This window comes from Dendropsophus ebraccatus, chromosome 4 (assembly GCF_027789765.1).
Source record: "Dendropsophus ebraccatus isolate aDenEbr1 chromosome 4, aDenEbr1.pat, whole genome shotgun sequence".
Taxonomy (NCBI): Eukaryota; Metazoa; Chordata; class Amphibia; order Anura; family Hylidae; genus Dendropsophus; species Dendropsophus ebraccatus.
This window is the reverse complement of record NC_091457.1, coordinates 111,780,203-111,807,779: the sequence shown is the minus strand read 5'-3', so window position 1 is coordinate 111,807,779 and position 27,577 is coordinate 111,780,203. Positions and strand designations below refer to the sequence as shown.

The 27,577-nt window shown below is 43.6% G+C and overlaps 1 protein-coding gene across 2 annotated transcripts in view; it reads left to right on the top strand.

Moving 5' to 3' along the window:
• Positions 1–27,577, top strand: part of CHCHD6 (coiled-coil-helix-coiled-coil-helix domain containing 6) — a 236,229-nt gene that overhangs the window by 73,883 nt on the left and 134,769 nt on the right. For both annotated transcript variants that reach the window (XM_069966731.1, XM_069966732.1), the window contains exon 6: positions 5,640–5,723. In XM_069966731.1, coding sequence (XP_069822832.1) covers positions 5,640–5,723 — 84 coding nt within the window. The remainder of the gene's footprint in view (positions 1–5,639; positions 5,724–27,577) is intronic.

Here is a 27,577-nt window from a genome sequence, read left to right as displayed (position 1 = left end):
TAACAGCCCAGATCCCCCCTGTAAGCTCAGTGTATTTCTCTCTAAATCCATTTGCCATGCTACATAAGTGGACTTCTTATTTAACGGACAGCGCAATTCACAACCCGTCATTGTTTGTTTAAGGGGGATTCAATTAATTCCGCCCATTGTTGCAGCAGATTTGTTGTTGGCAGAGGAAAAAATACACATACAAATTACACGGGAGCTCAGACAAAAAGGAGAAAGCCCCATGTGCCTATTATAAATCATTAGCAGAGAGAAATATTGACACCCCCTTGCCCCCCTCCCCCCGACATGTATCGCCCTGAATAACCATATGCAGATGCACACATTGCACTTAATTAGGAGCAGGGGCTCCAACTCTTTGGCTTGAACCCTTTGTATGCGAGGGGGCTGCTGGGCTTTGCAATCTTTCCATTCTTATTAATGACATAGAGAAGACAACGTGGATGACCTATCAATGCTTATTACATTTTCCTTTTATAATCTAATCGTTTAAGGAGAAATAAATGATGACCAATATATACAATTATAATTTTTCTAAACCTTTCCCTAAAAATAAATAACCTATACCTATATATCCATGACTTGTTGGCTCTGTTCATCCTACTCAATTAAAGGGAATCTGTCAACTCTAAGGGCCCTATTACACCAACAGATTATCTGACAGATTTTTTTAAGCCAAAGCCAGGAATGGATTTGAAAAGAGGAGAAATCTCAGTCTTTCCTTTATGACCAGTTCTCGGTTTATAGTCCACTCCTGGCTTTGGCTTAAAGAAATCTGTCAGATAATCTGCTGGTGTAATAGGGCCCTTACTCACTTTCCAAACTGCTGACACTGTTAGATAGCTGTTAGGTGAAGGAGACACATGGGACCTTTCATATATCAGTCTATGCTTCTAGGATGTAGAGAAATGATTTTATCTGGTACAAGGGGTCAAAGAGGCTCCTGATCTGCGGCAAGCTGGATTGTCTCCGTGCCCCCCCCATTTGATTAACACCAGGAAGCTGAGCCCCAATCGGGTATGAGGGGGGGGGCAGGAGGCGTTACAGCTTGCGGCACTTCAGGAGCTCAGGAAAGCCTCTAATCCAGTGGTCCTCAACTGGCGGACCCCTAGGGAGGAGATGCAGCTGTGAGGTGGTGGTGGCTGGGACTGTCAGGACCCTGACTGTGCGAATGTGGTGGGAATCGCATGTCACCACACTGCCAGGGAAGCAGGTTCTGTGAAAAGAACGCTGCTGAACTGTGTGCCGGACAGGTCATCCAGATATGAATCAGTCTGCTGTGTGTGTCAGCTGCGGTGGCATTCTCTGTAGCACAGGCCGTGCTTCCCCATAGTGAGGTGACCTGCCGGGCCGTGTGCGTCCTCCCTCCTCTTCAGCCATTGTGCACCCAGGATCCTCTACCCCTGCTGTAAGCCTGATGATTCTTCTCTCCTTCCCTTCTATCTATCTATCTACCTCCCTAGCGCATAGATAATCCACGACACTCCAATGGTTAATGGTGAAAAAAGAAAGTGGGTTTATTCAAAGTAACATGGTGCAGCACATCTTAAAGCACAACGTTTCGCAAGCCTCACGCTCCTATTTTCAAATGTGTGGCTTCCGAAACATCGTGCTTTAAGATGTGCTGCACCATGTTACTTTGAATAAACCCACTTTCTTTTTTCACCATTAACCATTGGAGTGCCATGGATTATCTATGCGCTATATGAATTCGGTCTGAGTCAAGACCTAGGTCCGCTGGCACCAACCTTCAACCATCACAGCAGTGCTGCTTTTTTCTCTGTTTATATCTACCTACCTATCTCCTGTCTATGTCCCAGCATCCCTCATAGTTGAAACAGTGCATAACTACTACCCCCCAGCATACCATGGTATCTGAAGTTTTATTGTCGGAACTATAAAATGATCATGTTCCCGATCTTGCACGGTAAACGGTGTAATCGCAAAAAAGGCCAAATTTGCTTATTATTAGTGAAATCACATCCCAGATAAAAATTCAAAAAGTGATAAGAAGGTCACATATATAAGAGTAAGGAAGGCGAGGGGGGGGGGGTGAATTATATTTCTATAGATGTGTTTTGTGTTACTAACAGTAACTATGAGCGCTCGTAATGAGCGCTCATAGTTACCGTTCAGCAGCAGCGCTGACAGAGAGGGAGCAATTGGCTCCCTCCCTGTCAGTCACTCTTGTGGCCGCAGCGGTCACAAGAGGCTGCACTCCCCTTCTGGTGTCGGCGCTCGAGTGACGTCACTGCGCCGGCGCCAGGACAAGGGGAGTGCGACCTCCGCACGGACGGATTGCACATTCCACCGAAAGAATTGACATGTCACTACTTTCGGCGGAATGCGTAATCCGCCCGTGCATAGAATGGTGTCTATGGCACGGGCGGAAATGCGCGCCGCTGCATGCGGGGACGAGCAACGTAATATGCCGCGGGTTACAGGCGGCAATTCCGTAGTGTGCACGCACCCTACTGGTCAAGAAATATAGAGCGTTGCTTTGCATCATGACTATTTTTTGTCTGCAGAGTCTCATCTGGCATTTACTACGGAATTGCATCTGAGTTTCTGCGAGGCGCTTGAGACCCCACCTCCATTTTGTGTTTATCTGAGCCACGTCCTGATCTGAATTAGAAAAGGCATCGTATAGCCCAAATGATCTTTACTCGGGTCCCTTCCCATTGAAGCATGCCTCGCCTCCAGGTCTTCTGCAGGATCCTGTCAGGCTCATTGAGCGTCAGATGAAGCTGACATTTAAAATACGGCAAGCCAGACAGGGCTTTTTTCCTTGCCTGATATGTTCAGCCTAAACTTCATGAAGTGTCCCAGTTTACCCATTGCATGCTGCTCTTGGGAAAAATACAGTAAGCAGTCAGCCTTCAGATACAATCTTTCTTCCTAACGATCCCTGCCTGCCTGGCAAAGACAGCTCCCGACCCTCGGGGATCACTTGTGACCAGGCCGCTTTATCACTTTGCAATGTCATTTTCACCCCAACGCCTTTGTCGTTTTTAAAAGTTCAAGCTCATTGTATAGGACTTTCCTATACAGCATCTCTGTGAGCCGTCCACATGAGGCTGTGCAAACATTTTATATTGCGTGCCATCTCATTGAATGCTCCTTAAAATGCAGGAAACTCCAGCCCTCAAATAACATGCAGGAGGGGTCATCAGTGTAACATAATTTTTATAGATTTAGATACTTGCAGTTTATGTGGAAAAGGAAGAATAGCATAAAGGCATGGAGTCTGACACATTTTCCATCGTGGGAAGAGCTGTTTCTGCTGCAGCATGGAAACTATACTGTGATAGTGAATGTAAGGAGAGGGACATGCCTACAATTAAAAAAAAAATGGGGGGGCATTAAAGGGTTACCCTATTTAGTTTGAATTAAATAAATTTTTTGTTACAGTATGAAATATTAAAGGGGTACTCCGGAGGAAAAAATCCAGTCAACTGGTATCAGAAAATTATACAGATTTGTATAATTTAATTTAAAAATCTCCTGCCTTCCAGTACTTATAAGCTGCTCTATGTCCTGCAGGATGTGAATTTTGTTTCAAGTCTGACATGGTGCTCTCTGCTACCACCATAACTGTCCAAAACAGGAGAAACCTTCTATAGAGATATCCTGCTGTTCTGGTCTGTTACAGCCAGAGCTGAAAGCACAGAGCAGTGTCATACTGGAAAGTAGACTCCACTTCCTGCCGAAGATAAAGAAGCTGACAAGTCCTGGAAGGCTTGAGATTTTAAAATATTTGTAGAACCTTTTGACTCCAGTTGATTTAAAAAAAATATGTATATATTTTTTCCACAGAATACCCCTTTGAGTAAAAGTTCTGATCAGTGAGATCGGCTTTCGCTTGCAGTGCCATTACAAGGCATGAGCAATTGGATGGTCCACATATAAACGATTGCTATATCAGTCGCGTGGCAATTAAATACATTGTTATTGCCCGTACATCTCATATGTTTAAAGAGATGTGCTTCGTTAACAATGCTTTTATAGACTTTACAAAATCAAATCTGCTGACGAGTGGGTGTTTGCTCACTCATTGGCTGGTCCGCTGTTCCTTTTACATGTTACGATTATCGGCTGAATGACCGTTTTTAGGAACACTTGTTAGCTCTAAGCGGCCCGTGTTAAAGGGCCTTAACTTGTACAGTGGATATTACTTTGGGTAGCCTTGATCTTTTAACATCATCATAGCATTTTTTGCATATTAACCCCTTCACTTCAGTAGTACGTAGATATACGTTCCTACTGCACATACCTCATGCAGTAGGAATGTATATATACGTTCCTGACACTGAAGGTGTTTGATGTGTGGGGACCGCTGCAGTGAGAGCAGCCCTGCACACATTAGTGTCCCGGTAGCTTACGATCCCACAGCTGTCTCTCATTAACCCCTTAAACACCACGATCTATAGTGATCGCGGCGTTAGGAGGTACATCCTCTTTAATTTGACCCACGGATAAAACGGCGCTGTCACAGGGAAGCTGGTGCCGCGGTCCGTTTTTTTTTGAACCGCGGCCCGGTTCCTGTGTACGGTGCCGTTCCATCCATGGGTAGCGGACTGGGGCTGAAGCACAGGAGGTGGGCCGGCCCTCCCCCAGTCAGAGGGAATTCCCTCCCCTTTATGGCGCGGCTTTCTTGTGACGGCGCCCTTCTATTTGTGGGTCAGATTAAAGAGGATGTACCATCAGGTAGTCAGTGACAGGACAAGCTCTTGTCACTGAGTAATCTGGACCCCCCCCCAGCCATACCAACGGACGAGGGTAATCCACTTACCTTCGCCCTGTAGGATCGGCCATCTATGTATAGAGTCTCCTCTCAGGCACGTTGAATAGGATAAACGGGGGGGGGGGGGGTATTACCTGCTTCATTAATAAAAACTAGATATTATGGCGCAAAAAAATGACACCTCAACCAGCCCTGTAGATGGAGAAATAAAAGCGCTATGGTTCTTAAAAGGCATGGAGGAACATTGCATTAATCCGTGCATCAATGGTCTTGGTCTTGAAAGGGTTAATACACCTTCCACAAAAATTGCTGCATATATGTTTCTTAATGAGTTTAGAGGTAATTGTTTGAGTCTGTTTGCAAAAAGCTCCTCTGGGTAATTACCCCCCCCCCCCCCCCCATCCCGGCCGGGCTTCTCCTATAAAGTGACTGTACCACCAGGCACAGGCAAAAGCACTTGAGGCGGGCCGACTCACCCTTAGTGGGAGAAAACCCTAGCCCCTCTACAATAGGGTTCCATTGATTTGAAAGGAATCACGTAATGGAGGGGCTGGAGGCCCGCCTCCAGTGCTTCTGCCTGGGCCTGGTGGTACAGTCACTTTAACGTTAGCAATTAGTGTTAGGCTGCTGCCACCAAGACAACTAAGACCATGGAGTGCATCAAAAGTAATTGAATGGATGTCTTTTTTTTCAGTCATCCAACCTATGTTACTTTGTTAATTGCCGCAAAATTTAGGACTTACAAATGCTACCATGCTATTTTGTTTTGTCTGCTAGGAGTTTGTAGATATGGTGTCCTTTTTGAATGGGTAGGCTGGGAACATGATTGACCATGCTGTGTTAAGGTACTCTTTTTTTTATAAGATTTTTTTTTTGTCTTCTTTTATAGGCCAAGCAACTTCAGTGCAAAGAGGAAGAGCTTAAAAGGCTAGATGCTTTCCACAAGGAGCAGCTAGCAAGCATTGAGAAGAAGGTAAGTGTCAAACCCTTAAAGTAGAAAAGCAGTACAGAATTCTATAAACATCTAGGCTAACTTTCTGAGCTTTAATGGGAACCTATCCCTTTTTTTATTTTAAAGTATGACATCTTGAGCAGTCTTTTGCAACTTAAGCCCTGACACAGTTGTTGTATCAGCTTAATAAACCCCGGATGTACTGTAAAAATAATGCAAGTTCCCAATTCTTGGGAGTCTCAGTGGTAGGATTAACCAGTTAGACTGATATATATATATATATATATATATATATATATATATATATATATATATATAGATATAGATATAGATATATATATATATATATATATATATATATATATATATATATATATATATATATATAATGTGTGTCCATGCTCATGAACATGTGCAGTCTGCACTAACTTTCGCCCCCATGTTTTCCATACATGATAAAAATTGCATTAAAGTTGAGCGGCAGCAGTGACACCTACTTGCCGTTATTTGACTTCAGAACTTGACTGATTAATGGTAGTGTTGTGTAAACAGTGAAATGGATCAAATAACTGTAGCTGCTGTTTAGGGAACACAATAGCGCAGCTTGGAAGCTTGTTATACTCTGCTTATGCTTTATACATTGCATTGTAAGGAATTTGCACACGTGACTAAATATGCCATTTTCTTCATTTTTTTTTTCCCCTCCACAATATTCTATATAATGGAGAAAAAAAGACCATTTAATGTACACTGTTTTTTAGTGTTTTCTTTCCATGCTCAGATACAATGACTAGAACTTTCAGGCTGCACTAGCAGGAGAATCTGATCACAACATGCGTCCCTATTTTTTTTAGATGTAGCATTCCAATTGAGGTATGTCATGTGTAACACAATATCTTTAGGGGGTCAATATTATGACTGCTATATTCTTTTACATAGGGAGCAGTATTATAGTAGTTATATTCTTTTGCATAGGGAGCAGTATTATAGTAGTTATATTCTTGTACATAGGGAGCAGTATTATAGTAGTGATATTCTTGTACATAGGGAGCAGTATTATAGTAGTTATATTCTTGTACATAGGGAGCAGTATTGTAGTAGTTAGATTCTCGTACATAGGGGCAGTATTATAGTAGTTATGTGTAGAGTAGATAAATTAGCACTCACCCGATAGCAAAGACAGCTCCGTTTATTTCAGGATCCACAGGTAGCGGGGAGGGGGAAGGATGCAGATGCTAGACGCGCACTGGGACAGCCGTTTCGGGGACACGTCCCCTTTGTCGACCAGGTAGTAGCGTCATAGGGAAAGGAGGAGTGCTCTATATACAGGTACATGCACGTGACTCAAAAAGAAACAACATAAATTACAGTGACAGGACATCAGACAAAGACACTAAGGTTGTTCCGCTCATTAAGTCCAAGCGGACCGGTGGCGTTTAAATGTGATATCCAGAGGGACTCCTTCCTTAAGAGTACTTGGCGTTGGCCTTGCCCCTCTGGAGCTGAGCTCTTTTAAGTCCAATGAAGTTCAGAGGTTTTTGTGTCACCTTGGTGAACAGTTCTCACATGCTCTATAAGGCGTGGAACGCCTTTGCCTGTCCTGATAGAATAAGCATGCTCCTTGAATCTGACCCATAATGGTCTCTTAGTCTTACCGACATAAAACAAATTACACTTGCAAATAATTGCATATACTACAAAAGATGATTTACATGTGATAAAGTCACGGATCATGCAATCATTGCCACCTAGACGAATGAAAGAGACATTGAGCAGCTGAGTGCAGTACTTGCACTGGCCGCACCTCTAGTTGCCTTGGTGAAAGCCAGTCTTTATTTAAGGTCTTTACATTTGGAGTACTAAGCTGATCAGCTATTGTCTTATTCTTTCTATATGATATAGATGGCTTTCTTTCGGCAATCTCTCTGAGGTCGGGGAGATTGCCAAAAGAAAGCCATGTGAGCCATATAGAGCATGTGAGAACTGTTCACCAAGGTGACACAAAAACTCTGAACTTCATTGGACTTGAAAGAGTTAGCTCAGCTCCAAAGGGGCAAGACCGACATCATGTACTCTTAAGGAAGGAGTCCCTGTGGATATCACATTTAAATGCTTAATGAGCGGAACGACCTTAGTGTCTTTGTCTTCTGTCCTGTCACTGTAATTTATGTTGTTTCTTTTTGGGTCACATGCACGTACCTGTATATAGAGCACTCCTCCTTTCCCTATGACGCTACTACCTGATCGACAAAGGGGGCGTGTCCCCGAAACGGTTGGCCCAGTGCGCGTCTAGCACCTGCATCCTTCCCCTCCCCGCTACCTGTGGATCCTGAAATAAACTGAGCTGTCTTTGCTATCGGGTGAGTGCTAATTTATCTACTCTACACATCACGTATTGCTTTCATCTAGTCTTGCACCCCCAACATACAGCCGTCATTCCACTGATAAGACTTGTCTGCCTCTGCATACCGCTGATCCCGTGACACGGCATACTCTGAGTGTGGTGCGGGTCAGCTGTGTCTCACTGCTGCATTATAGTAGTTATATTCTTGCACATAGTGGTCAGTATTATAGTAGTTGTGAGTGTTTAGTAGATAAAGCCAGCACCACGGCGCTGACAGCCCACTGCAAGAAAGAGTGTAGATAGCCACTACTGGAGGTGCTCTCAATGAAATAACAGGTAACGTACAGTATATTTGGCACAAGACAAAGAATCGGCACTCACCAAATGTTTGTGCTCGACTTTCTTTGTTCTAAACATCTGACGAAAGGTAGGACAGGTGGACTAGCGGGCGGGTACCCCCGGGACAGCTGTTTCACGCCCACTGGTGCTTCTTCCTGCCAGAGAGTCTCCCCGGCAGGAAGAAGCGCCAGTGGGTGTAAAACAGCTGTTCTGAGGGTACCCGCCCGCTAGTCTACCTGTCCTACCTTCCTTCGGATGTTTTGAATAAAGAAAGTCAAGCCGGAACATTTGGTGAGTGCCCTGATTCTTTATCTTGTTCTGCATTATAGTAGCTATATTCTTGTACATAAGGGCAATATTATAGTATGTATATTCTTGTACATAGGGGCAGTATTATAGTAGTTATGGTCATGTACATAGGGGGCTGTATATGAATAGTTATTTTCTTGTAGGAGCCAGTATTAAAGGAATAAAAATGACATTTAACCCAATTGAATGACTGTGGAGCTAATTCTCCTGGAAATCCTTTGCATACCTGTGTTTAAGCAGCACATCTCTATCAGAAGTTTGTAGAAATACATTTTAAGCCCTTGTGTGAAAATTGCCTTAGGGGTCTTCGTGAAGCATGATATCTGTAGAAATATACACACACTTGTGCAGAACCCTCAAAGGGGTTTTCTCAGTAAGAGTTGCCTGCCCAGCCAATTAACCACTGTGGCGAGTGATTGGCCATGTGGACAAGTCCTGCTGAGACAGCTTTTCTTGGAAGCAGGAACAAGTTGGAAGGAACAGGTGCCAGAAGATGTTGGTACTGGGGTAGGGGAGTATCAATTTTTTTTATTTTTACTGTGCCCTCTGCGCCATATCAAAAATTGAAACAACCAGGACCACCACTTTAAGTCCTTACTGCAGTGCTATTATTTAGTTTTTTGTATTGAGATCAATAAGATGTTTTTTAATTTGGCTAACATGGTACCAAACTGTTGTTCTTGTGACTTTACTGAGGCATAAATGTAGGAGTAAAATTGCCCTTTAGAGCCCCTTTACCCTCTCTAGCCGTGTCCTTTATTTTATAGCCATCCTTTTGACTTGAAGTGTGCAACCCCTGAGTCTGAAGTTTAAGACCGTATGGTTTATCAGCTAACTTTGTCCTTAATGCAGAAAATCCAAAAGTGTGTTTATTAGGTCTGTAAACCGTGGAAAGGGCCCATTTGGCAGCAACGGGAAATGAAAAATCCAGACAGTGGTTCTCATAATCCCACAATAAAGCTTAATTCTGTCAAAATGCGAAGGAAACAACAACCTTCTTTCTTTTTGTGGGTTTTATTCTTATAAATGAAAGCTGTAGACGCAGTACACTCATTCTTTTTTATTAGCTACTGCTTTTATATAATTTCACTTTTATTTACAGAATGTACACAGACCTTGACATTCTCTGTTTCTATAGTCACAACCATAAAGCTTCTTCTAATACTTATTGTATTTTTCCCTTTACTCCTTCCATACGCCCTCCCCCACCATCATGCCATGTCCTCGTCTTTTTTTACAATGCACTTTGCTTGGTAGTGGTAAACATAGTCCCAAGTACTGTTTTTAGGGCAAATGGAAACAACCCTGTGCTTTATAAAGGCTTGCTGTTAATTAATGTTCGGCTCCGGCGTAATGCTGTCACGCTATACATTTTGGCATAATAATTTATATTTTCTTCTTTCGCTCTTCTAAGTGGGAGGAATGAGGTACAGTTGATTGAAAGGGCATTCAAGGATTAAATCAGTTCACATATATTCAGAAAAATATTCCTCCTTATGGCGTCTAGTTCCTTTTATCGGTAATGATTCTTCAATTTGTCATCTTTAGGAAAACTTTTGTAAAGTTTGTTGAAAGACAGAATGGGATTTTATAACCTCTCCCAATTTGCAGTCGTATTTAAGTTGTATATTTTTTTTTATAAGTATTTTGTTACCATCCAGTCTGGAATTTTTAAGCTTCTTGCACTTTTTAGTATCATTATTATCTAGCTAGGGCTCTGTTATCAGTATCTATTTGGGTGTTTTTCAGAATGCACATAAACCATGTTTTATATAGATTGTACAGGACTAGAGAAACTTGTCTGATTTCTTTCAAATATAGTGCCACATGTGTGCAGAGGTTCTGTGTAGTATTGAATCCAGGTTACTGTCACTTCCATGGAACTGCTCCAAATACCAGACAGGATCCATAGACCAGTATGGTGCAGCCATGATTTCTTATTTTGTCCGACATTTTTAATCATGAAAAATATACCTCAAACTGTTAACACCTGAGTTCCTTTTGGAGAAGAGCTACTTTTCTTACTTTACCCAATGTGCATTACCAGATCTATATAATGGTAGATTATCCATCTCAGCTGCAAATTCCGGTTCCCTGGCTGCTTGCTGTCTGCCACTGTTATCATTTTTACAACATCCCTGACGAGCCATTTCCACAAGAAATGGCCGCTCAGCATAGACTGTATAGTGTGGTCTTTGCTAAGTGGCCATTTTCTGTGGGAATAGGACATCAGCGGAGTTGTGAAAATGACAATGTGGTATAGTGGGCGGCTTGGAAACTGGTACTGGCAGTCAAGCAGGACAGAAGCCTTAAAACATAACTAATAATTATTTGCCAAGCCAGAATCTCCTCCGTAAGGGTTAGCCCAACTGTTTGAGGGTCCTTGATCCTCGTCAGTACAAAAGAGGGCACTGGCTGGCAAAGAGGCTTTTAACAGGGGACTCAGGAACACAGTTAAAGAGGACCTGTCACCCCCGTGACAGGCTCCCGACCCCCTTTTAGACCCCCCTATACTTACCTCATCGCGCCGGGTCCCGCTTCCTGAGCCGGTCAGGTGACTGAGATTTCCGCGCCCGAAGCCCGGCGCATGCACGCTCACAGGAGAGTCAGATGCTCATAGAGAATGAATGGGGAGTCCGACGCTCCGTCATTCTCTATGGGCATCAAACTCTCCTGTGAGCCCGCGCCGGTCTTCGGGCGCTTAAATCTCAGTCACCCGACCGGCTCAGGAAGCGGGACCCGGCGCGATGAGGTAAGTATAGTGGGATCTAACAGGGGGTCGGGAGCCTGTCACCCCGGCACGGAGGGGGTGACAGGTTTCCTTTAAACGTATTCTGTGATGTATTTCTCTCTATTATCAGTCTGGCAATAAACACCCTAATAGGCAAAATAATGTAGGGTGGGGGGGGCCGCAAGATATTTGTCGAGGAAAGATTTTTCAACCACAAGTTATGACAAAGCGGAAACCAGACTGTAACAGTTTAAAAGAAACCCTTAATGCCGATTATGAGGACATTGTAATATAGCGATAGACATGTTTCCGTAGGTTAAGTAATTTAGTAAAACTCTGCAAGAGATGAGTCCAGCATGTTTCCTAGGCACCACTGCCCCAGCCTTCCTGCTAATGATTGACAGGCTTGTGCATAGGGAGAAGCCTGTCAATCATTGGTGGGTGGCAGCAGCGGCATCTAATGGATATGCTCTGTCATAGGACAGGGTGTCTGCTGTGGGCTTCACCATGTAAGTTATCTTAAATTACTGGTCATATCTTCACACTATATCTCAGATAGTACAGTTTTAGAAATGCTTGTACATTTGAAATATGTTTAATTTTATATAATTCATTAGTTAAACTAGAAGTCGTGTTGTTGCTAAAATCTTACAGACAGCAGGGGAAGAAAATAACAATCGATCATTACTTACCTCTCCCAGATGCGCTGCCTGACCAGCCTCTGGACCTCACGCCGGAAGCCATTTTCCCCCCAAGTTGGATTGCCCATCCAGGCTGACTGAGAGAATCCCCACATCCCGGCTGATGGATTGCATGTTCTGCCAACCAGTGACTGCACTGGCATTCTGCCCCAGTCACTAACTGGCTGAGTGGGCAGTCCATCAACCGGGTTGAAACGTCTGCTCTGCAAGAGATCCCAGAGCCCAGTGGGGGTCCCGAAGTGGCGATCCAGCGCTGGAGAGGCATGGAAGAGTTGGCATAGTTTGTTCCCCTCTGTTCCTGCAGTTTGAAAAAAATTTATATGGTTCTCCTTTTAAAGGAGAAGTTCGGCCCAAAGTATTTTTTAATGTTATTCCTTATGGAAAGTTAGACAAATTCCTAATGTACATTAATTATGGGAAATGCACATATAGGGCTATTTCCCCTAATTTAGTAGATTATGGAGTGTTCAAATTCTCTCAAAAACATCACAAATCAGGTGTAATTCCTATGGCGTGTCCAGCAGGGGGCGCAGTAAATGTAGAAACCTATGGACTGTTGCGTCATCAGCTGCACAGTCGCGATTGGCTGAGCACAGTTATGCCTAGCCAATCGCGGCTGAGAAGCTGATGACTCGGCAGAGGGGGGCGGCGTGAGGGAGAGCTGTAGCAGTCCGGCCGGCCTCCAGAAGATCACGTCGTTCGACCCAAGATGGTCGACAGTGATTGAATAACTTTGTAATGTTTGTTATTTAGTGAATAGGTGATCAACACAGAACAGGGTTCCTGGTCCACTATATGTTTTTTTTTTTTACTTGGTTCTTTTTGTTTTTGTCAGTTTCATCAAAAACCGCACCCTGCTTAGAGACATTATACACTCAACATTTTCTAGTCCAGTTATACAACAAAAAGTATTGATTGTTTATCCTACTTTAATTTAAATTCTTCAATTCGTAATTAAGCTTCTGGTCCTTTGTAGCAGCTGGCTGCCATTCTTTACTGTCACTAGCTGCTTATTCTAAAAGAGAGATTTACATGGTGTCCTAAAAGTGTGAACTGAAACATATCAGGGGAGATTTATCAAAGTTGGTATAAAGTGAAACTGTCTCAGTTGCCCCTAGCAGCCAATCAGATTCCAGCTTTCATTCCTCACAGACTCTTTAGATAATGAAAGGTGGAATCTGATTGGTTGCTAGGGACAACTGAGCCAGTTTCACTTCACACCATGTTTGATAATCTCCCCCATCCTGTCAATAAATAGCGGCTGCCAAAACAATGTTATTTGATTTTCCACTAACTGGTGGCTGTTGTTGTAATCCTATCACAAATATATTGTGTGAACGTGGCCTAAAAATAGAATGTAGCAAGAAGATGGGTTGCAACAGCAGTATAACTCCCTCACTATGTTGAAACATCTACCAGAAGAGATCTAATTAGCATAGAGCACACAGCACAGTTACATAGACTTTTCAAATGTTTTTTGGTCAGTTGGGTTTTCAGTGCCAAGTCCCCCAGATCTCTAAAGGGAAGCACATGGCTGTGCGCCTTACTACACTGCATGGAGCTAATCTCCTGCAATAAGATAGAATGCCAGGGAGTGAATCGGTATTCTCCCATCTACAGATTTGAAGGGGGGGGGCTCATCACTGACTGACTAATCAAATCTTTTGATATGTTTGCATGACCATAAAACTTGAGAGGGTTAACACACAATCTGGCTTTTTTCATGGAAAATGGAAAATCCATTTTGACCACAGGCAGATGGAGTTGTGTCTTCCTAACATCAACTTGTATGCATTGCCCAAAGCCCTAAGTACCCTGATTCTTTCCAGAGGACTACACACCAGCTCTAAAGAAAGATATGTCACCAGTGTGCAAAGACACTAATGCACGTAACAATGTTGATTTACTCATCTTTCAACATTCTACATCTAGAAACATTTGAAAATACAACATTATGAGCCAATGATGGAATTCTCCAATTACTTGATTGTGTGCACAGTGTTACAGTATGAATAGCCAGAAAATCATGGAAGAAAGTAACATGGGGGATGCTGGCCTGCATTTCTAACAAATCAAGAAGTACCGTTGCTTTTTTAGACAGTTAGCATTGGCTCCAATACAACGTCCTGCTTATCATCCCAAGCATACAGCGAGCTTGGCTTCACCACGGTTTTTCATAGTGCTGCTGTGACTGACAGATAGATGTCTTCTCCACTGTATCTCCTCCTAAAGAATTCTCTCTGCACGAACAGTAATTACTGAGAAAGTCAACTAATTAAATTTTTTTTTACATGAAAATGAATAATGGACCATGTTATTTTCAAGGCTAAATCGGTGAAAGAGCTATAGGTGGTGCATAGGTTGCTGTAGGAGACAAAAACCCTTTTGCCCCATTACAGGACAGCAGTGCTAAAAATGATTTGCTTTAGTCCATAGGACCCCGGTACAGATTTACTATAAGGGTCCTGGAGTTATAAGCTACGTCCCTATATAGCCTCATTTCCCAACCATGTGAAATCTATGGGGTATTAATACAGTTCTCTGAACATGTCCCAAAAAGCTTGAATTTGTTGTAGTTTTTGTTTTAACTTCTTCTTTTTTTTTTTTAAGGCTCGAGCCTTCTGTAATGCTAAAGTGTTAAAGTGTTCCTGTTATAAAAAAATTGTTTAATAGATTAACCTTTCAGATTGATGTCATTTTAGTGCTCTTACTACTACTGTTATTGAGCCACAGAGAGTCCCCTACATGGTGCACAGCTCTTTCTTTATCTCTACATTTTAGGTAGCAAGACAAGAGCTGAGCTTTTTGCCAGTGGTACACACACAGGTACTTCTCTCTTACTTTTCTAACCAGTCACAGCACAACTTACTTCTGTTTGCTGTGCCATTATATAACAATGGCAGCATAACAATAAAAGGCTAACATTAACCTCTTAAGGACCCATGACGTACCGGCACGTCATGGATCACTGTCACTTAAGGACCCATGACGTACCGGTACGTCATCCCTTTAAACGGGCGCCGCGGCCGGCCGGGTCCCGATCGGGGGAGATAGCCTGCTATAATACATAGCAGGCCATCTCTCCCTGTCGGCATGGAGGGTTGTTAACCCCCCCCCATGCCTACGATCGCCGCTATTGGCTGATAAGCCCATAGCGGCGATCGGAACCTTTCCGGGCCATCGGTGGCCCGATGACCCGGAAAAAAATGGCGGTCGGTGCTGTCCGAGGACGGCACCGACCGCCATTACTGTAAAAAGTAATGGTGGTCACGGTACCACCGTCCCGATCGCCGTGAACGGCCGGCCAGCCGGCCGACCGTTCACGGCGATCAAAGTCCCCACAAGTAATAAATACCTGCTCCGGACCCCTCAGCTAGGTAGCTGAGGGGTCCGGAGCAGGTATTTGTACATTACTCACCTGTCCCGGGGTCCTGATCGGCGTCTTCCGGGTTCCCGGCGTCCTCTTCATCTTGTCGGGTCTTCGGCTTCTTCCGTGAGTCCCGATCGGCTTTTTCCGGCTCCAGCGTCGTCTTTTTTCGTATTTTTCCGGCTCCAGCGTCGTCTATTTTCGGATCTTGCGCTCTGCTGCCCCCTAGCGGCTGATAAGTGTAATACACGTATCAGCCACTACAGGGATGTTCAGAATGTAGTAAAAAAAAATTTTTTTTTCCCAATTTTTTTTTTTTTTTCTATTTTCCGCACCCTATCGCCGCTGAGTGTTGATCAGCATCGCACGAAAGTGCGCTGCTAATCAGCAACTCCTCCTTTTTGGCGTAGGGTGTTTTTTTTTTATATCCTACTGCCACGGTCTGCTGATAAGTGCCGAACATAAGTGCGGCATTTATCAGCAACACCATTTTTGGCGTAGGTTTTTTTTGTATACTTACTGTAAAAAACACGTAAAAAACCACTACATTACACCACACTACATTGAATAAAGTTTTACACTACACCACTACATACCCTATATACCAATCCCCATATAAAGATGGCCCCCAGGGTGTTTTCGGTATCGGACGCATACGTTATTATTGCCTCCGACACCGAAACAGCCAGTGAGGATGAATGGGGGGACCCTTTTTTCCTCCATTCATCCTCATCCTCCTCATCATCCAGTGACGTGTCTGGGGGTAGCGTAGCGTACGCTACCCCCCAGACACGTCTTTTCTGCCAGTACCGTCCCAATAAGAGATGACGGTATGGCGTGAAATTCTACAAACTCTGTGAGAGTACCTCAGGGTACACTTACAGATTTAGGGTACGTGCACACTGCGGAATGGCGAAGGATAACCCTTCGTGCATTCCGCAGCTGGCACCCGCCGGCGGACTGATGCAGGGGCGCGTCTCCGCCCGTGTCATAGACTCTATCCTATGCATGGGCGGATTCCATCATCCGTCATTCCATCAACACGTTGGACGCAGAGCGGAATCCGCCCGTGCATAGAATGGAGTCTACGACACGGACGGAGACGTGCGCCTGCATCAGTCCGCCGGCGGGTGCCAACTGCGGAATGCACAAAGGGTTATCCTTCGCGATTCCGCAGTGTGCACGTACCCTTAGAGTGTATGAAGGAAGGGACACTCGAATGCAGCCCCCAGATGCCCCCCCCCCCCCCATCCTCGGAGTTAGTGGGGACATCGTCCGGGAACTGATCTTCCCACTGCTGGATAAAGGTCACCACCTGTACGGGGATAACATTTATACCAGCACCCCTCTTCCGGTCCCTCGCTGCCCGAGCTACTGTAGCTTGCGGCACGATCCTAACATATCAGAAGCAGTAATAGCGCCCTAATATTTAGCAGCCATGGAGCGGACCCAGCGCTTCTGGATATGAAGGACCCCGTATCGCACCAGGACAACATTTTCCAGGTGACGTCCCCCACACTGGAGAAAGGGAGACCCCAGAAGAAGTGCAGAGTGTGGGGTAACAGGGGGATCAGGAAGGACAACATTTTCCAGTGTGACACCTGTCCTGATCCCCCCGGCCTCTGCATACTGGATCGCTCCAAGGCGCACTACACGTCATTGGGGTTCTACATTATCTAAATTCTGTCCCTTATTCCTATTTCAGGGGTCACGTTGATCCAGGGATTATTCTGATCGCCATTATGGAGTCGGGAAGGAATTTTTCCCCTGTGATGAGGCTACTGTCGTCTGCCTCACGAGGGGTTTTTGCCTTCCTCTGGATCAACACAGGTTGAATTTGATGGACACCTGTCATTTCCAACCTTATAAACTAATAATTGGCCTAATACCCCCAAATAAATTACAATTGTCCCTTTTCCCCAGCTAAATAGGTATGGCCGCCATTCCCATTAGAGGATACCATGATGCAATTACAAAGCCTCTGTGCGGCCAGGACAGTAGAAACCCCCCACAAGTGACCCCATTCTGGAAACTACACCCCATAAGGAATCTAACAAGTGGGGCAGCGGGTATATGGCCCCCTGGTGACGGCCACATTTGGGACGTGAAAATGAAAAAAATGGTATTTTTTATTTTCACGGCACATGTTCTACACATGTGCCCATCACTAGTGGGGTCCATATGCTCACTGCACCCCTTGTTAGATTCCTTATGGGGTGTAGTTTCCAGAATTGGGTCACTTGTCGGGGGTTTCTACTGTTCTGGCAGCACAGGAGCTTTGTAATTGCGACATGGCCTCCATCCCCCATTCCAGCCTCTAAATGGCGCTCTGTCCCTTTGGTGGCTTGCCCTGTGCCCATATGGCACATTATGCCCACATGTGGGGTATTTACGTACTCAGGGGACACTACCCTACACGTTTTGTGTTCATTTTCTTTTTTAACCCCTTGTGGAAATGGAAAAAAATCAAGGCTAGACCAACATTTAGTGTAATTTTTTTAAAATTTTTACTCTAAATCATTGATCTTGTCTTGATTTTTTCATTTTTACAAGGGGTTAAAAGATAAAAAAAAACACAATGTGTAGAACAATTTCCCCTGAGTACGGAAATACCCCACATGTGGACATAAAGCGCCATGCGGGTGCAGGGTAAGCCTCCAAAGGGAAGGTGCGCCATTTGGTTTTTGAAGGCTGGATTTGGATGGAATGGATTTCGAGGGGCCATGTTGCATTCAAAAGGCCCCTGTGTTGCCAAGACAGTTAAACCCCCCACAAGTGACCCTATTATGGAAACTACACCCCTCAAGGAATGTAACAAGGGGTGTAGTCAGCATATGGACCCCACTGGTGACGGGCACAAATGTGGAACAATGTGGCGTGAAAATGAAATATTAAATTTTTTACACTATAATGTTGGTCTAGCCTGGAATTTATCATTTTCACAAGGGGTTAAAAGAGAAAAAAAAACACAAAATGTGTAGAGCAATTTCCCCCGAGTCCGTAAATACCCCACATCTGGACATAAAGCGCCATGTGGGTGCAGGGCAAGCCTCCGAAGGGAAGGAGCGCCATTTGGATTTTAGAGGTTGGATTTGGCTAGAATGGATGATGAACGCCATGTCGCATTTACAGAGCCCTTGTGCTGCCAAAACACTGTAAACCCCCCACAAGTGACCCCATTGTGGAAACTACACCCCTCAAGGAATCTAACAAGGGGTGCAGTGAGGATATGGACCCCTGGATGACGGGCACATTTGTGCCATGAAAGTGAAAAAATGAAAATTTTCACTTTCACGTCACATTTTTCCACATTTGTGCCCGTCACCAGTGGGGTCCATATGCTCACTGCACCCCTTGTTAGATTCCTTGAGGGGTGTAGTTTCCAGAATGGGGTCACTTGTGGGGGGTTTCCAGTGTCTTGGCAGCACGAGGGCTCTGTAAATGCGACATGGCCCTTGAAATCCATTCCAGTGAAATCCAGCTTCCAAAAGCCAATTGGCGCTCCTTCCCTTTGGAGGCTCGTCCTGCGCCCGCTTGGCACTTTATGTCCACATGTGGGGTATTTCCGTACTCGGGAGAAACTGCGCTACATGTTTTGTGTTTTTTTTTCCTTTTATCCCTTTGTAAAAATGAAAAATTGAAGGCTAGAACAACATTTTAGTGTAAAAAATACTTTAGTCTTTTTTCAAGCCATATTGTTTGGAAAATCTGTGAAGCACCTGTGGGGTCCAGATGCTCACCGCACCCCTTGTTACATTCCTTGAGGGGTGTAGTTTTCTAAATGGTGTCCCTTTAGGGGTGTTTTTTAGGTTTTGGCACCCCAGAGCCTCTGCCAACCTGAAGTGGTACAGTCAAAAATGACCAAAAATAACGGAGCCATTGAAATTCACTAGGCGCTCCCTTATATCTGAGGCTTGTGGTTGCGTCAAATAGCGCAATAGGGCCACATATGGGGTATTTCTATAAACTGCAGAAACGGGGCAATCAATATTGGGGTGCATTTCTCTGGTAATAGGTTTATAATTATGAAAAATATTGGATTACAATAAAATCTCTGCACAGAAAATTAAAATTTTCAAATTTCTTACACACTTAGCTTTTATTTCTGTGACTCCCCTAAAAGGTTAAAAAACTTTCTGGATGTGCTTTTGCAGAGTTTAGGGGGTGCAGTTTCTGAAATGGGGTGCTTCGTGAGGCTTTCTAACACACAGTCCCCTCAAATACACTTTAAACCTGAACAGTTCCCTAAAAATATCTGATTTTGAAATTTTACTGAAAATTTGGAAATTTGCTGCTAATGTTTTAAGCTTCCTATCGTCTAAAAAAAATGAAATATAGTTTAATAAATGCCGCCAACATAAAGTAGACATGTTGCTAATGCTATTTAATATATAATTTATGTGGTATAACCATTTTCTGTATAAGCAGAAAAGTTTTAAAGTTGGAAAAATGCATTTTTTCAAAATTTTTCACGCTATTTTGGTTTTTTTCATAAAGATTCGTTATAAGTATCGACTCCAATTTACAAGAAATGTGAAGTACAATATGTCACGAGAAAACAATCTCAGAATCAGCCGGATAGGTAAAAGCATCCCGTTATTAATGAATAAAGTGACACCGGTCAAATTCATAAAATTTGCTCCGGTCCTTAAGGCCATTTCAGGCCCGGTCCTTAAGGGGTTAAGAAGGTTGAGCAGAGAAATCTTAAAATCTTTTCCCCTGCTCCTGCTGTTCAGTTTTCCCTTCCCAGCTATGTTGCGGTTCTGCCAGCTAACATTTTGTTTCTCTGCTCAGCTCCGTGATTGGCTGAGCGAGGAGTGAGACATCAGTGGAAGCCCGCAGAACAGGAACACGACCAGGACCCGAACAATGCACCCCGGAGGGAGTGATGGGATTGCTTAATATGTAGATGCTACTGAGAAGCAAAGTGCCAATTTGTGCCGCACACCTCCAGTGTAATGGGGATGCGGAGGGTTACAGTCTAGAAAGCCGATAAGGTATATAGTACCAATGATAAAGGAGTTTTACTAGATGCCTCCAGATTTGTGATACATTTGGATATCCGATAGGGAAGTTGAAATACGAAGGCTCATTGCTCAGCAGTGAAGGATTGGTCAAGGTCTGAAGTATTTGCTCTTTTTGTTAGTAGTACTTACAGGTTTTACAGGTCTATTAGACATCCTGACATGGATCTACAAGCTGTTGCAATGGAACTTTGTAAAGTTTCACAGTAAAACTTTTTGGAAAAAAATTTACCAGATTCACTCATCTTGCTCAACTCTTCCTAATCCACCATCAAACTGCTTAATATAAATCAATTCTTAAAAAGTCTCTTCATTGCTTTAAGGGACAAGTCACTTGGATTAATAACATTGCGAACTTTTCATATTTCCCTGAAGGACTCTATAGATGGCGGATTGCAGCATATACATTTATAGAGGAAATGACCCGAGCCGTTTCCTTACAGGAAATGATACAGAACAGTCTAACTCGTAATTGAAAACTCTCTGTGGATGTCAAATTTCAATAAATTAAAAAATGCCTTCATTTCCTCTTGATTCCTTTGGAGGCCGCAGCCATTACCAGATTCATATAACAAATGATGACTCCAGAGAAGAGGACTGAGCCGGGTTCTTGTCTTAGTTCATCTTTTTATTTTTTATATATATTTTTTTCCTTTTTCCTCACGATGTGGAATGGAGACTGATTGTAGACTTTACAGGTTTCCTTCAGGGATACAAGTGGTAATCATCTTGGCGGCCTGTCCTTGGGATGAAATGATATGATAATTTCTTTTCCCGTCTCTGGAGGAGGGTAAAATTAGGATTCACGTTTGTTCCCCTCCTGTAGAGATATCATTATCCTGCTAGAAGAGGTTCACACAGAGACTTGCCTTTTGGTCATCAGAAATGCTTAATTGAAAATACATGTGGTGCTCCCTAGACCCTCTGCTGAATGCGCTGGCTAATAGAGCTCTTGTGCTTACGTCCTTCACGTCTCTTTAAAGGGAATCTGTAATTTAGGTACCAAACTACTGAGACTATTAGATACATGGTACCTTTTATATGTCCGTCTATGCTTCCAGAATGCTTTTACTCTATAGTACAAAGAGTCAAAGAGGTTTTCCTGGTTGCTGCTTCCAAGTGTTACTCAAGCATAAGTGGGGGAGAGGAGGCATTCCAGTCTGCAGATTTTTAGGAGCTTGAAAAAGCCTCTTTGACCCTTTTTATACCAGAGGTTTAAAGCATTTCCTACATTCTGGAAGCACAGACAGCTATATGAAAGGTACCATTTGTCTTCCTTGTCTAACAGTGTCTGCAGTTTGGGATGTGAATTTGACTGACATTCAATTTAAGAAAGAAAAAAAAAGCTCGATCTGATATACACCGATCAGCCATAACATTTAAGCCACTTGCATTTTTATATTTTGTAGGTCCTCCATGCCACCAAACAGTCCTAAACACTTGAGCATTGACTGTTTTAAGTTGTAAGGTGTGGAGCCCAAGTAATAATCTGGAACTCTTTGTCATGTTCATCAAACCATTCCTAAATAAAATAAGAAACGGATTCCTTCAGCTCATAAAATTCATTCACATTTTATTGTGTACTAGAAAATGTACCCGGCGCTGCCAGCGTATAAAGTGTCAGTGTGTTAATTAGATTTGTTCTAAGGTATTGTTTCATCAGTGGAATTAGTGTATACCTGTAGTGCATAGTTGGAGGGGTTCTGTATACCTACAGTGTATAGTTTTTAAGGGTCCCGCATATCTGTAGTGCATAGTTGGGGGTGAGGGTGGGCTGTATACCTATAGTGTATAGTTGACAGAGTCCTGTATACCTGTAGTGTGTAGTTGGGGGGCTGTATACCTGCAGTGTATAGTTGAGGGAAGTCCTGTATACCAGTAGTGTATAGTTGGGGGGGGGCTGTATACCTGTACTGTATAGTTTGGAAAGTCCTGTATACCTGCAGTGTATAGTTGTTGAAGGTCCTGTATACCTGTAGTAAATAGTTGGTGCTGTATACCTGTAATGTATATTTGGTGGATGTTTTTATACCTGTAGTTTATAGTTTGAAGGTCCTGGATACCTGTAGTGTGTAGTTGGTGGAGGTCTTGTATACCTGTAGTATATAGTTCGGGGGTCCTGTATACCTGTAGTGTATAGTTTGAGGGTCCTGTATACCTGTAGAATGTAGTTGGTGGAGGTCCTGTATACCTGTAGTGTAAAGTTTGGGGGTCCTGTATACCTGTAGTATAGAGTTGGTAAAGGTGCTGTATACTTGTAGTATAGAGTTGGTGGTGGTCCTGTATACCTGTAGTGTAAAGTTTTGGGACCTATATACCTGTAGTATACAGTTGGTGGAGTTCCTGTATACCTGTAGTGTATAGTTTTGGGGTCCTGTATACCTGTAGTGTATAGTTTGGGGTCCTGTTTACCTGTAGTATAGAGTTGGTGGGGGGTGCTGTATACCTATATTATAGAGTTGGTGAAGGTCCTGTATACCTGTAGTGTATAGTTTTGGGTTTCTGTAAACCTGTAGTGTATAGTTTGGGGTCCTGTATACCTGTAGTATATAGTTTGTGTAGGTCCGATATACCTGTAGTGTATAGGTTTGGGGTCCTATATACCTGTAGTATATAGTTGGTGGAGTTCCTGTATACTTGTAGTGTATAGTTTTGGGGTCCTGTATACCTGTAGTGTATAGTTTGGGGTCCTGTATACTTGTAGTATATAGTTGGTGGAGGTCCTGTATACCTGAAGTATATAGTTGATGAATGTCCCGTGCACCTGTAGTGTATAGTTTTGGGGTCCTGTATACCTGTAGTGTATAGTTTGGGGTCCTATATACCTGTAGTATATAGTTGGTGGAGTTCCTGTATACTTGTAGTGTATAGTTTGGGGTCCTGTATACTTGTAGTATATAGTTGGTGGAGGTCCTGTATACCTGAAGTATATAGTTGGTGAATGTCCCGTGCACCTGTAGTGTATAGTTTTGGGGTCCTGTATACCTGTGGTGACCTGTATACCTGCAGGGTCGTATTTACCATTAGGCACCCATTGTCTGGTGCCTAGGATAGCACCTTGCAGAGGGGCAGTACCCTCCCGTTCAGAAAATCTGGTGTCTTTTCGAGGGGGGGGGGGGGGTATGGCAGTATTGGTCAGGTCTGGTATAGCGATGTTATCCAGTCACAGTATGACGGTATTGGTCAGGTCTGGTATGGCAGTGTTATTCAGTCACAGTGTGACGGTATTGGTCAGGTCTGGTATAGTGGTGTTATCCAGTCACAGAATGGCGGTATTGGTCAGGTCTGGTGTGGCGGTGTTATCCAGTTACAGTAAGGTGGTATTAGTCAGGTCTGGTATGGCAGTGTTATCCAGTCACAGTATGGCGGCATTGGTCAGGTCTGGTGTGGTGGTGTTAAATGTGACGTCTGGAGCTATTACCTACCTATCCTGATGCTAATTGTTGAGTGAGGATAGGGCGTCTTCAGGTTTAGTGCTTTGGGCAGCAGCAGCTGGTAATACTGCCCTGTATACCTGTATAGATGGAGTAGGGGTCCTGTATACATGTACTGTATAGATGTACTGTATAGATGGAGTAGGGGGCCCTGTATACATGTACTGTATAGCTGGAGTAGGAGGTCCTGTATACATGTACTGTATAGATGGAGTAGGGGGTCTACCAGTTATTTCTGTGGATCTGTTGTGAGGCAGCTGGCCCTAGCAACCATTCACATTCCAGCTCCCTGTGAAAGTAGTAATCCTATTGGTTGCTAAGGCTCCCAACTGCCAACTGCTGGGCAGCTGCAGCTAATTATATCACCTGTGTACAGTGTGGAGATTTTCCCATTCATTTCTCTGGGGCGCCGCTCTTCCCCCTCCCCCTCCTCTCCTGTACATCTGGCGGGGACGGGACCTTCGCAATAACCTTCCTGGGCACCCAATGTATCGGTGTGCCAAATTTGGGGTCAAACGGTTCAGGCGTTTGGAAGTCTATTTGGGACAGACAGACAGACAGACAGAAGGACAGACAGACTTTCATTTTTATGATATAGATGTTTAAAATATTGACGCGCTTAGAATCTTCCCGGTTCTTAGCCATGGTATCTATGTAATAACATCCATAGACAGAGTGGTAATATACAAGGTTAATACACATTCAAATAAGTGACAGATAAAAAAAAAAACACATAAACATGATCACTGTTGTAGATATCTGTAAGATAGGAAAAAATTAGGTACACATCACAAACATATACATATATGTGGGTGTGTAGAACAAGGACACAATTCATGCTATAAGCACAAACATAGTCCTATCACCTCATCACAGTAAGGCTAGGTTCACACAACGTATGTGTTGTAGAAATCACGGCCGTTGCAACAATGGCCATGATTTCTACAGCACACACGTTTTATCTGAAAGCATAGAATCCTGGCTGGAGTGTATACACATTCAGTGAATAGCGGCCGCACAAAACCTGTCAGTGCACACAATGGAGCATGCGGCTCCGGCCACACGCTCCATTGTGGGCAGCGGGGAATTCAGATGCAGATGCGCACGGATGCGTCCGCATCTCAATTAAGGTTAAGATTATCTGGCCGGTATTGCAGTACTGGCCGGAGTGATCAATATTAGGGCATGTTCTCACAGTGTAAGACACCGGCCGCGTTACGGAACGGCCGGTGTCTTACACTGTGAGAACATGGCCTAATATTGTTTGTCCTATCTTATTGACATCTGCAACAGTGATTATGTTTATATGTTTTTTTATGGGTCACTTATTTATCTATTAACCTTGTATATTAAGAATCTGTGTATGGATGTTATTACATAGATATCATGACTAAGAATCGGGAAGGTTTGAAATGCGTCGGTTATTTTAAAGAAACACAATAAAATTTGAATGAATTTTTGAGCTGAAGGAATCCATTTCTTCTTCTATATGTTCACCCCTGGATCCAGGGGCTTAACCTTCGTGCTCTATACAAGCGACAAGGGTCCAGAAGCATGAACAATATAGGAGGGGTGCTGACCAATTTTTTTCATCTTGTTCTGCATTCCTGAATAACTTTGGCAGTGTGGCCAGGGCCTTGAAGGAGGTACTTGGTTTCCAACAATGTTTAGCTAGGTGGTACATGTCAAAGTACCATCCACATGAATCCCAGGACCCCAGATTTCAAAGCTTGCCTTCTTCCTGTAGTGCATCTTAGGGCCATCTCTACTCTTGGTAAGCAACCTGTGCTCACCCTGCTGTCCACATAACACTGTGATTCTTCAGACCAGGCCACCTTCTTCCATTGTCCCATGGTCAAGCTCATGTAGCTGTTGCATGCTCTTTTATTGGCGGACAGGCATCAGCATATTAGCTCATTACATAAATTACAAAAATGTGGAATGTCAATGTACAGTACGCTTGAAATATCTGATTGTAGCAGCATGAACCAAAGGGATCACTGGACCAAAGCAAAACCCCAATAGGTTGGATCCGTGCAGACGTATTGTAGTGATCAAGGGGCATCAAAGATGAGAAAACGTTCTTTTTATTATGGCAACACGTTTCGGCCCAATACATAAAATTCAGGCCTTTTTCAAGCAGATACAAAGCAAATCTGCAGCTTCAAATCTGCTGAAGATCCTGTACGTGTAAACGCACCCTCAAGGCCCTATTAAACGGAACGATTATCGTCCGTGTTCGTCCGTTGCGGCCGATAATCGTCCTGTATAATAGAAGGCAACGATGAGCCGACATGAACGATGTTGGCAGATCGTTGCTGTTGAAAGATGAAAGACAAACGACTGTGATAGCAGCAATCTGCTGCTGCTGCTCTGTAGAGCGGTGGCAGCAGACCGCCACTATCCTCTATGGGCTGCCCAGACGCTGTAGCGATCACCCGTTCGCTGCCACTGCATGTGATGGCGGTGGCAGCGAGCTGAACGAGGGGCAAACAAGAGCTGACAGGGCTTGTTTGCTCCTCTGTCGTCTGTGTAATAGCTTTAAAGGGGTTATTCAGACTGCCTGCTTTCTTTCAGAAACAGCAGCACTCTTGTCCTCAGTTTGAGTGTTGTTTTTTTTTTTTTACCTCAGATCCATTTATGTGAATAAAGCTAAATTTTGCTGTCAGTTGTCCTTTAAAACAGCACAGCTTCTACCACACTGCTGACAAGCGGAGTCCTCATCTTTCTTTTTATATTATGACATTTGTAATCATCCTATAATATTTTCACTCCTTTTTTTCCTAGGCATTTCTATTTATTTGACTTTTTTTCCCTTTATTTTTTCATTAGATTTTGTGTGCATCTCATCAGCCGCACAGGGGCCGGCAATGATTGGTCGGAGTAAAGAGCCAGCTTAGGGCGCCATCTCACTAATTCTGCCATTAACAAATATTTTCTGAATCCCATAAACTTCAGTGCAAGTGGGAAGAGCAAGCGGCACGTTTGCTTTCAAAGCATTAGCAGAGAAAATGGCTGGTAATTCGATGAACTCAAGAAACATTTCTATTAGGATAAATAAAATGTAGCAGATGTCAGATGGTACTCTGCTCTGTATATGCCCATCTAAGTGCCTGCTTGACTGATGTACAGTACATTACATCAAATTACATGGCGCTTGCATGCAAATAACTACTAAGTATTTGCCTCTTTATTCTCCGTATATCCTCTTTATTTTATTTTAAATTGTGTCCTTGGAGTAAAATACGTTTCTTGAGTCTCCCCCCTCATCCCCCGATCTCCTTTATGGCTCCTGTTTTACAGCCTTCCCATAAAGCCATCGCTTCACCAATATGAGGAGTTTAAGCACCCTAATTAACAGCAGCCAGCAAACTGCAGGCGGCATTGGGTTCCTGCCTCAGCCTAGAGCCCAAGGGAGCAGGAAGAGCAGCGTGGAAGGAATCAGCCATTTATACCCCTCCGCCAGGCTCCTCTTAACTCTTCAAGGGACTTTCTTGCTATAGATTTACAAGGACATTGCATCTGTAGAATGACTTAACAGGTGAATGTTATGGCTAGATTGTGGTGTATATTTTCCATGCATGCAGTTTATGCATCCATAGACCCCCATCACCCGATGAAGTGTC